The sequence below is a fragment of the Otolemur garnettii genome, unplaced genomic scaffold (genome assembly GCF_000181295.1).
Source record: "Otolemur garnettii isolate 467f Iridium unplaced genomic scaffold, OtoGar3 scaffold00093, whole genome shotgun sequence".
Taxonomy (NCBI): domain Eukaryota; kingdom Metazoa; phylum Chordata; class Mammalia; order Primates; family Galagidae; genus Otolemur; species Otolemur garnettii.
Window position 1 is genome coordinate 1510140 of NW_003852488.1, and position 12145 is coordinate 1522284.

Sequence of the window (12145 nt, forward strand, 5' to 3'; positions counted from 1 at the left end):
ATACAGTAAGACCTCTGTAAGTTGACCACCCAACAGACTGTAAAAATCTGGTCAACATATGGAGGTGATCAACATAAGGAACTAGGCCTGTTGTACTGACATACACATGTGGTGCATGTCCAGTCTATGAAAATTAGGTCAACTTAAGGAGGTAGTCGGTGCGGGCAGGTAGTAAACTATGGAGGTTCTACTGTAGTTAGTGTTTAGATATGATAATTCAATAAGTAATAAATTTTTAAACATGTACTTTATATTTTCAAATAGAAATAATTTTCCTTGTTATAGAATATAGAACCTTTAAAAAATAACATAATACTTGGAGATAGTAATTAGATTTTTAAAATTGTGTTTTAAAAAATCAGTTCTTCAGGTGCTGGGAATGTAGCGGACCGTGTTTTGGCTCAGCTCTTAACGGAAATGGATGGGATTGAACAGCTGAAGGATGTGACAATTTTGGCAGCCACCAACCGCCCAGACAGGATAGACAAGGTAGGAGAGAACAATTATGGGCATTGTATAATTAAGAACTGGATTTGATTTTTCTCAGCTTCCTTTTGTTTGTCAAATTATTTTCTAATCAGTTTTTCATTTGGAGGATATGGAAGGATGTGGGAACAGTTTCACCATGCACTGAATAAATTTGTCTGAGTCCATTGAGACAGAACACCCTTGCACATGAGTTACATGAAGCAGGTTTATTACTTATAGATAGGCAGCAAGAGACAATAGAAGCCTCTGATTCATTGCAAGTCAGTCCCCCAAGGTTTAGGAAAGCTGCCCTGGGTGGATGGAGTCTTGATTGCCTGTGCCACCTTCACTATAGCTAAGGGACTTTGGAAAGCAGCTGTTTGGGGCAATGCAACTCACTGGGCTAACATGTCACAGGTCATCCTGTGTTGGTGGAGGACTGGAACAGAGTCTGGTCTGTTTCAATCAGTGCCTTCCTATCTCAGGATATTGCCTTCCCAGCGGGTTCTATAGTGATTATTGAGAGCCACAAAGGGGGAGAACTGGGTTAGTCCAAGACCACCCAGAGACCAGTTTTGCAAAGGATTTTAAAGTAAAGGAAATGAAGAGAACAAAGAAAAGCCTTTATTTATGTTTTTGTTGCTTATAATTCAGTATTAATGAAACTATTTCATAAGTCTTTAATATTCCCTCCCCTATATTGCATCATACTATTAGTATATTTCTCTAAAGAAATGAAGTTTTGAAATTCCTTTTTTGTTTCAACTAATTTATTCTCTTGAAGTTTTCCATATTTCATTTATATTAAAGTAAATTTCTAGCTATTTAATACTAGTTATACTCAAGTTATCATCAACATAACTTTCTAGAAGTCTTGTCCTAACCACTGCTTTCAAAGTAATTGAATAAAAAAAAAAGATTCTATTTTCCTACTAAGTTACTTAGGCTGTGACATTAAATTAAGTAGTATAGGTATAAAATCAGTTTTTCAAACAATTGCTGCTACTTTTTTCCCAGGTCATAGTTAATAAAGAAGTTTGCTAATTTAAGTACCTCACTTATATATAATTTTTGTAAGGATTTAAATTGAGAGTAAAAAGTTGTTCTCAGAGCATGAACCAAGGCAATAATTCTAACTTTTTTGTTGTTAGCATTGTTGCCTTATGTATAACCTTGTGAGCTACTTCCTATACATTTATACAAATATTTTCATTTTTAAAAATGTGATCTTAAAACATGATATTTTTAAAGTTATGAATGGAGCTTTTGTGAGAAGAAGCCATACTTTAGTTCAGTTAGGCCTTTTTCTGTGTGATAAAGATTCTGGTTATATTCAGTAGGAAAGCTTTGGACCTTAACAAATCATTTCTTTACTGATAATAGTATTTTATTAGAGGATGGGTGTGTTCTGAGTATTATATGATGGCAGTCAGTGTTGAGGCATTTCTGAAGTTTGGACAAAGGAAAGAACTATATTTTAACAAAGATTATAGAAGTGCTGAAAGAGCCCTTAAAGTTCACCTAATTCCACCTCTTTCTTCACAAATAAAGATTCTGAATTCCTTGAAGAAATTCATCTTTCTCCTGCTAATAATTCATTGTATTCTTATGACTTTTGTTTCCTGGTTACCCCATGGCTAATGAGCTATAAAATTTATTAGATTTCCTTTTTACCAAAGCTTAATCTAATAGTGGCCTTCTTTGGTTTCCCAATGTTGATTATCCTTGATGTTAGATACATTTCTTGGATTAGGATTTAAGGCTTACAACAAATGTCTCTCCATTTTTATAAATCAAGCTATATGAGTTGACCTACTTAGCACTTGTATTTGTTTTTTCTTGCTGTATAACAAATTACCACAAATTTAGCAGCTTCACTTAGTAGCTCACATTTCTGTAAGTTAGAATACAGACACAGCGTGACTGGTTTGTTTGCTTAGGGTCTAACTGAAGGCTGAAAACACCGTGTTAGCTGGATTGCATTGTCATTAGGAACTCAGGTTCTTCCAAACTCATATGGTTGTATCGGAATTCACTTCCTTGTGATTGTAGGCTGAGGACTCAAGACTGGATTTCTTTACTCGACTTCAGCTAGGGGCCACTTTCAGCTTCTAGAAATTACCTGCATCCTTGCCACGTAGCACCCTCAGCCTTCAAAGATAGCAATGGAGAATCTCCATTACATTTCATCCATGTCATGTCTCAAATTTTCTTTGCTAGGAAAACTGCAATTCCTTTTAAAGGCTTACATGATCAAGTTAGGCTCATTGAGGAAAAATCCCTCCATCTTTAAAGTCAGCTGATTTAGGACTCATTTGTAAAAGCTTTTCACAGTAGCACCTAAGGTTGGCATGTGATTGAGTAAGTGGGATAAGGTGTGTGTCCATCAGGGGAGCTGCATTTCGGTACTGCCTTAGAATTCTGCCAACAAGAGTGTTCTTCAGTATCTTTCCCCCACCTCTACCTGAGTTCTCTTCTGGGCACTAAGAAGTTTCTTTCTTTCTAACATATCCTTACCTGTCATATGACTGGCTATAAATCAGTTCTTTTAAAATGTCCTTGCTCTGCAGAATCTGTTTCTTTTTTAGATGGCATAGTTTTTCTCTGGGATAAATTTTTCTTCAAATTATAATCTTCTTTAAAATAGAAAAGGATAGGTCAACTTAAATTTCCTTTTTAAAGAATGCAGTTTTTCATATTTCTTAGTATGTAATACATTGTAAGTCTGATATTCAATACAGGGGGCTTATCTGTTTTGCTTTTCCCTCATCAGACCTAAATTGAACCCCAATTGTTGCATTTCACAGTAAGGTATAATCTATTCTCACCGATACCTGATGCAATAGAGAAATTTCCAAAGGTTGTAGATTTCAGGGATGGAAGTGGTTTTTTTCTTTTACATTTCATGTTTTGTTGTTATGTGTTGCCTGTCTTCTAATAATACCAGCCTTTAGAAGGCAGGTGGTATGTTCCCTTAACAGCAGTTCATAAGTGACAGTCTTCAATATGGAGTTTGAGAAATAAAAATGTAGAGAATAACTTACCAAAATTCTAGTCATATTTTTGATCCTTTAAAAAATATAACTTTGAATGTTCCAGTTGTAAAAACAGTTAATTTTCTCAAAATAATGTTTTAAATGTCAATATTACTACAACCTAATGCCTCTTGACTAATTAAACTTTGCTTACAGAGGCTTCAGAGAAAAGTGCAGATTTATATCAGCATATACGTAGCATATGTGTGTATGTATCTATGGATATATTCATGTGTATATGTCATACATATGTCTTATATAAATGCACACATACTTTATTTTTTGAAAAGTAGAAATTCAATTTTTTTAATCACTTAATACTGGAGGAGCACATTTAAGATACTGAAAATGTTTGCTTATTAGATGCAAAGAATTATTTTTATTATGTTAGGGGGTGGCTAACAGTCTTTAACTTAATATTCAAATTTTCCAAAATTTATAATTTGCAGCAGATGAAATAAAATCATTGTTTGAAGCAAAACAAACTTGGTAAAATATTTTTTGAAAGTATTTTTAAGCAGTGTAAAAATGGTTTCAAAGTTATAAAATTAAATGTTGTGCTTTCAAGTATAGTTTTGAATTTATTACACAGAAGCAGAGAGAGAGAGCATATTTTAAATATATATATATGTATATGTATATACACATATACATATATGTATACATGTACATATATATATATCTCAGTAGTCATGCAAAAAACCCTGCTTTAAATATTTAGTGTTAATTATAAAAAATGATTTCATAGTTCATCCATTTCTATTTCTGGTAAACTTCTCCATTCATGTGAAACATGAATTTTTTAAACTATCCTTTTGTTACTATATCAAAAGTCTGTTTCCTTCTCAAATTCTCAAAAGTTTGTTAAAGCAAATGTTAAAGTTGTTAAATAAAGCAGGTATTTAGTAGTTCTAAAGAGCTACTACAGAGCATCATTAATATATTATTTAATAGTACTATACGAAAAGTTTCTATACTTGTATGATTAGGACATGGCTAATCATGACTGGGCACAGTGGCTCGTGCCTATAATCCCAGCACTCTGGTAGGTTGAGGTGGGCAGATTGCCTGGCTCACAAGTTCAAGATTAGCCTGAGCTAGAGTGAGACCCTGTCTCAAAAAAAAAAAAAAAAAAAAAAGGTGGGTGTTGTGGCAGGCGCCTGTAGTCCCAGCTACTCAGAAGGCTAAGGCAAGAGGATCACTTGAGCCTGAGAGTCTGAGGTTGCTGTGAGCTATGACGTCATGGCAGTCTACCAGGGGTGACAAAGTAAGACTCTGTCTCCAAAAAAAAGTGCCATGACTATGCTCGTAGAAACAAAACAGTTTGAAGACCATTAAAACAACGACACGCTGATGTGAAATGAATATAGTTTCACCACCTTTGTTGTCCAGAGGAAACGGTAGTGAGAAGAAAAGAAGTGACAAAGAATTAAATTTCATGTGTTGATGCTAAAAGGTAGAGATTTAGTTAGGCTGAAACTAGGAAAAAAAAGTCTATTTTGGTGGCAGAAATATACACATTTAATCTAATTTCGGCTACATTTAATTAAGGCATGTGTTCTTTAAATTAGTGTAGTTTACAGTCTTTTAAACTATTAAACCACAATCTCCATGTGCTTATGACCTTTATGTTAGTATGTTAGAATAGGGGCTATCAGAGGGTGAAAGTGGCATCTTTATGTTACCTGTATGTTTTGCAGATCTATTGTCTTTTTTGCACAATATTTCAGATTCATGTAGTCTTGAGGGACTAATGCTGAAGTTTCTTCTGGTGACTCATCAAAGGAAGTAAGCCTCATAGCTCAAGAATCTCAGGCTCTTCTACTCCCTGCTATCTCCCTGATGTTGCACACTAGGCTGAGTGAAATGATTGCTTGTGGTCTGTGGCATCCCAAAGTGTCTCTTATCTCCCTCCTGCTTATGTATGAGTGAATAGAGGTTGAAATTGCAACCTCAAGTGTCCATTCTTTGCATAAGAATGACAGGCCGTGATAGGGCAGATGAAGATTAATGAGATTGTGTGATGACAAGTGTGCGCATCGTCTTTAGATTGATGGTGGCCTTTAGATTTCCTTAGCATCAAGAGACTTTAGAACAGAGAGCAACTAATTTATTATTGATGCCCAAACGCTTGGAGTTTATATTGTTGTTTATTAGCCTGTCCTGTGTGGTCTCTTTAGAAGTGCCTGGTTTATGATATTACATGTATTTGTGTTGAATTGTAAGGGAAAAATGATGTCTTATTTCCCTTGTCTTAAACAGGCCGCAAAACAGTCTTAATTTTGTGAATGTTCTTGAGTTTAGTACTAAAGCCTACCATGTAATAGGCTTTCAATAATAGTTAATAAATTATAAATTCATTAGGCTTATGAACCTAGTTTTCTTATATTAGTAAATTTGTAGAATTTTGAAAATGTTACTCTAAGCCATCTATGGAAAAGATTGCCCAACCGAGGAAAATTTTGAAAGTTATATAGAGATCTTGTGTAATTTAGAGTTGAGAATGAGTTTCTAATGTGTACTTGACTCATAGAAGTGATAAACTGGTGTTGATTTTCCTTCCAGTTTTTCTGAAAGAGGAAACATGCTTGATGGATTATGTAAGACCTAACATATTTATTTCTTACATGTGGCAAATTAAAAGGTTTGTTTGTTGGCAGGGAGTTGTGGGAATTTTTTGGTTTGGTTGGTTGGTTGTTTTGAGATGGGTATCTTACTATTTTTTTCTAGGTGGTAGTCCAGTGGCTGTTCATAGGCATGAACATAGCACAGTACAGCCCCAAAGTCTTAGGGTCAAGAGATCCTTCTGCCTCAGCTTCCAGAGAAGCTGAGATGGGGGTCTATGGCATGTGTCACAGTGCCCAGCTTAAACGTTGGTTTTGTGATTTGGGGAACATTTAGCAATGTTTGGAAATGTCCAATTTCCAAATGACTCGTGTTCTAAAAATACCTCCAAAAGAAAGGTTCCAAATACATTTGTAGATGATTTCATTCCTATTCTAATATTATTGTTCTCAGCTAAGTCAGAAATTTAAAAAAGCTATGTGGCCCAGAAGACATTAAAAGTTAAATGAATCATAATCTTTACTTTCCTGAAAGCATTTAAAGAAAGGATGCCAGCTAATATTTAATATTGTTAACCAAATGATGTGAAGTGTCTTTGGTGAACTGTAGTGTTCTCAAAGCTGGAAGGCTTACTCCACGGTCGTTTTCCAACTTCAGCCTTGCCATCTTTTCACAAGATATTTTTGTTATTGTTGCTGGATTGTGTTTGTTTTTAAAGCTCTTTCACTGTATCTTGGTATTAAACTCAAGAATATTTACAAAATTAAGAATATTTTGAGGTCTCTTTAAGACATGGGAAGTATGACATTATTTTTCCTTAAGATTCAATACAAATACTTGAAATGTCATAAACTGTGGCCCACCTTACAGGTTTCAGCTTTGGGGATGGTGACTTAGGAGAGATGAGAGGTTGGTCAGAGGTACTATGCATATCTGGTTCTTACTTCATTTAGATGTTTTTAAGATAAAAAGTATCTATCCCACGGGTCAGCAAACTATGGCTTATGAGCCACATATGGACCACTACCTGTTTTTTATACATCCTATGATCTGAGAATAGTTTTTAGATATTTAAATGGTTGGAAAAAATTTTAAAAGTAACAGATTTTGACATGAAAATTATTTCAGAGTTCAACTTTCAGCCTCCACGAGTAAAGCTTTATTGGAACACAGCATGCTAATTTGTTTATGTGTTATCTATGATTGCTTTTGCACTATTGTAGTAAAGCTGAGTAGTCACAGTGGAGATTTATAGCATGTGAAGCCTAAATTATTTACTATCTTGATCGTCACAGAACAAGTTTGCTGATCATTGATTTCTCCTTGTAAGCTTTTAGGAGTTTAGTAGTCTTTAATGTGTATTCATACATAAGCCACAGAGTTTTTCTTTTCTTTTTTAAAAAATGTTTATTTATCTACTTTAATTGACAAATAAAAATTATGTATTTTTATGGGGTACAGCATGATGTTTAGCTAGATAGTAGAACCTCTTTAAGTTGATCACCCAAGGGGCTATTAACAAACTTGTCAACATAAGGAACTTCCGTTGAGTACATGTCTGGTCTATGAAAATTAGGTCAACTTAAGGAGATGGTCAGTGCAGGGAAGTGGTCAACTATGGATGTGGAATGACTAAGTCAAGCAAATTAACATATATATTGCCTTATGTAGGTACCATTTTTTTTCTCTTTTTTATTATTTTTATTTATTTTGGGGGGGAAGTACAATGTTCTGGTTTTATATATAATTTGAAATATTTTCATCAAACTAGTTAATATAGCCTTCATGGCATTTTCTTAGTTATTGTATTAAGACATTTATATTCTACATATAGCAAGTTTCACATGTACCCTTGTAAGATGCACCATAGATGTGGTCCCACCAGTTATCCTCCCTCCACCCATCCTCCCCCCTTCTCTCCCCTCCCTTTCCCCATATTCTTAGGTACCAATTTTTGTGGAGAAGACACTTAAAATCAACTCTCATAGCAATTTTCAAGTATATAATATATTGTTAACTATGATTATCATACTGCACAATAGATCTCTAACTTATTCTTCCTATCTAATTGAAACTTTTGTATGCTTTGACAAATATCTTCCCCAAATCCCCTTTGATCTCTATTTCCCGGCAACCATCATTCTATTTTGTGCATTTATGAGTTTGACTTTTAAAGATTCCACATAAAAATGAGATTATACAATATTTGTCTATGTCTGGCCTATTTCACTTAGCATAATGTCTTCCAAGTTCATCCATGTTGTTACATATGATAGGATTTCCTTTTAAATCCATTTTCTACATTTTTATTTATTTTATCCAGTTTCTTTTTTATCCACCTGCTGATGGACACTTTGATTCTGTATCTTGGCTATTTGTGAATAACGCTGTAATGAACATGGAGTACAGATATCTCCTGGATCATACTGATATCATTTCCTACGTGTAAGATTGCTGGATAATATAATACTTATTATTTCTAATTTTTTTTTTTTAGGATTTGCCACAATGTTTTCTATAATATCTGTAATTCCTACCAATGGTGTATAGGGTTTCCTTCCATATCCTCACTAACACATAATCTTATGGGTTTTTTATATAATAATTATTCTAACTGCTGTTAGCTAATACTTCATTGTGATTTTAGTTTGCATTTTTCTAATGATTAGTTTAAAAATATACCTGTTGACTGGTTTTCTATTCAAGTCCTTTGCCTATTTTTTAATTGCATTGTTTTGTTGCTATTAAGTTATTTAAGTTCTTTATGTATTTTGGATATTAACCATTTATCAGATGTTTGGTTTGTAAATAGTTTCTGGCATTTCATATATTGTCTCTTCATTATGTTATATGTTTTTCTTTGCTGTGCAGAAGCTTTATAGCTTGATGTAATCCCGTTTGTCTATTTTTGCTTTTATTGTCTGTGCTTTTGGGATTATATCCAAAAATAGCATTGCTCAGACTAGTGTTACAGGACTTTTCCCTTGTATTTCTTCTAGCAATTTTACAATTTCAGGTCTCATTAATGATTTTATATATATATTTTAACACTGACCAAATGCAGTACTGAGAAGAGGGGGGAAAAGTACAAGAGTTTGATCTGTAATTGACTATGAGCTATCAATTGAGATAACTCATTGTCTTTGGACTAGCCACATTCAACTTTTTAATTCATTTTGAGTTGACTGATTCACAAAGATTTTAAAATATCTTTATTGCCTAATTTTCTGAAGATATATTACATCATAAATTGTATGTGAGTCAACAATATAATGCTGAACTTGATTGAAATACATTAATAATAGTACAAAGTATGTTTTATTGTCTTTCAAGTATGTTCTATTTCTTCTTAAAGTTCTCTTGATATTTTAATTTTTAAAATATATTTGTTTGCACTATATAATATTTCCAGCTGAATGACTTCCCAAAGCCAATAAATCTACAAATTTTATTATTTGAGCAATGTAAATATTTACTCATGGCATTTGAATCTTAAGGCTCCATTTGATTTTAGCTTTTTACAATTGTGAGTTGAATGCTCTTTTCAGTACCTATCATCATTAGAATTTTCAGGCTTAAGACAGTTAGATTTTGAAAGATTCTGTATTTAGATACATTTCTTTGGTAAATACTATAAAATTTGACGTGGTCAACTTGTGAATAGAAGCATGTTAGGTTTGTTTTTTTGGAGACAGAGTCTCACTATGTCACCCTTGGTAGAGTTGCTGTGGTGTCACAGCTCACAGCAACCTCAAACTCTTGGGCTTAAGCAATTCTCTTGCCTCAGCCTCTCAAGTAACTGGGACTACAGGTGCCCACCACAATGTCTATCTATTTTCTGTTGCAGTTGTCATTGTTGTTTAGCTGGTGCAGGCTGGGTTTGAATCTGCCAGCCTTAACATATATGGCTGGCACCCTAACCATGGTGCTACAGGCGCTGAGCCTGTCTTTTCTTTTCACTTTCTCTCACCAGTCTTTTTCAGTCTTGATATCTTAGATTATTTCACATGGCATTCTTTTTCCATGTTTAGTGTTCCTTTTTTTTTTTTTTTTGAGACGGAGCCTCAAGCTGTCCACCTGGGTGGAGTGCCCTGGCATCACAGCTCACAGCAACCTCCAACTCCTGGGCTCAAGCAAGTCTCCTGCCTCAGCCTCCCAAGTAGCTGGGACCACAGGCACCTGCCACAATGCCTGGCTAGTTTTTTGGTTGCAGCTGTCATTGTTGTTTGGCGGGCCCAGGCTGGATTCGAACCCGCCACCTTAGGTGTATGTGACTGGTGCCTTAGCCACTTGAGCCACAGGCACTGAGCCCCATGTTTAGCATTCTGATCCTTTTTTCTGAACTATTGTTTATTTTTCCCTTTCTAAAATTGTGACTTCCACAGTGAATATATGATGATAATTTGTGGTCTCATGAACACAGAGCTTAGTAAGATTCTTACTGCATTTAATCTGAATACTACACTTTTGCTAATGCATTCCAGGATTGTGTTAGTTTATTTGCCAGCAACATGCTGGGAATGCTGTTGAACTTAAAAGTCATCAAGAACAAAACAAAAAGGTAAAAAATTCAGGTCTGTCTTCACAGTCTGCTAAGCAACAGCTTCTATACCTTGGAGTTGTGCAATTCATTTGATTTAAGTCTGAGAAGTTGAGCCACAGTACATACCAACTATAGAGGGCTTTCTCAAAATTAAATTCCTCTGAGTTTATCTTTTCGTAAGATTCCCAGATATTCTTTTCCTTAAGTCCAAGTGATTTCCCAATAATTTCTGTGGGCATAATTGTAAAGACTTCATGCCTTAGGAATAGAGGAATTAATCCCTATTAAATTCACTTTATTATATTTGATCAATCTTTCTAACGTGTCAAATGTGGGATCCTATTTCTTTCATTCTCAATGTATCTCTTTATGTATTGATAGTATAGGCACTGTGTGTATTAAATATCAAAAATTTATAGAGCATTCTTTAAAAAAAATACTCTAAACTATTAAACTCAGGCTCTCCAATTTAGGTAAGCTTCATGAAACATTTAAATGGCAAAGATAATCAGAAGATGGTCTAAAGAGTTACCAAAAGGAACCTCTGAAGAGAAAATAGGATGATTAAGAATATTTATAGAGGCTCAGTGCCTGTGGCTCAGGTGGCTAAGGCGCCAGCCACATACACCTGAGGTGGCGGGTTCGAGTCCAGCCCGGACCTGCCAAACAACAATGATGGCTGCAACCAAAAATATAGCCGGACGTTGTGGCAGGCACCTGTGGTCCCAGCTACTTGGGAGGCTGAGGCAGGAGACTCGCTTGAGCCCAGGAGTTGGAGGTTGCTGTGAGCTGTGATTCCACCGCACTCCACCCAGGGGGACAGCTTGAGGCTCTGTCTCAAAAAAAAAAAAAAAAGAATATGTATAGAGGAAGAACAGTTGAAAGTAAAATTCTCATAATTTACCTTAAGAATACTATCTGTAAAAAAATGATTTCTATTTTCTTTGATGGAAATAGGTTCATAAGAGTGAACAAAGTTTTTAATTCATTGTTAAACTTCTTAACTCTAAAGCTTTATTATATATACTATTAAAGAGTTCAGTTTTAATTTGGTTTGACCTTTGTAGGTGTTTAAAACCCATTTTATTTTCCGGTAGCTTTAAAATAATGCTGAAATGCATACTTAATTTCCTGATTACATATCACAGGTTTATAGCTACAGTTTCATGAATTTGTGATTTGTGGTATAAGAGTTACTGTATTATATGAAGAATTGTATAATACTCTTTCTTTGAGCTATTTGCTTATCATGTTTTGGGCACAGCTCTTCTCAAACCTTAGTATTTTTAGATGGGTTTTTAGAGAAATGAGCCTAGAGGAAAATGAGATTGAAATACAAAACAGACGGCTCGGCACCTGTAGCTCAAGTGGCTAAGGCGCCAGCCACATACACCTAAGGTGGCAGGTTCGAATCCCCAGCCCGGGCCCGCCAAACAACAATAGTGGCTGCAACCAAAAAATAGCCAGGCGTTGTGGCAGGAGCCTGTGGTCCCAGCTACTTGGGAGGCTGAGGCAGGAAACTAGCTTGAGCCCA

At 35.0% G+C, this 12145-nt stretch overlaps 1 protein-coding gene across 1 annotated transcript in view; it reads left to right on the top strand.

Moving 5' to 3' along the window:
- Nucleotides 1-12145, top strand: part of SPATA5 (spermatogenesis associated 5) — a 331512-nt gene that overhangs the window by 129190 nt on the left and 190177 nt on the right. Inside the window, exon 13 of the mRNA XM_023516580.1 lies at nucleotides 363-489. Coding sequence (XP_023372348.1) covers nucleotides 363-489 — 127 coding nt within the window. The remainder of the gene's footprint in view (nucleotides 1-362; nucleotides 490-12145) is intronic.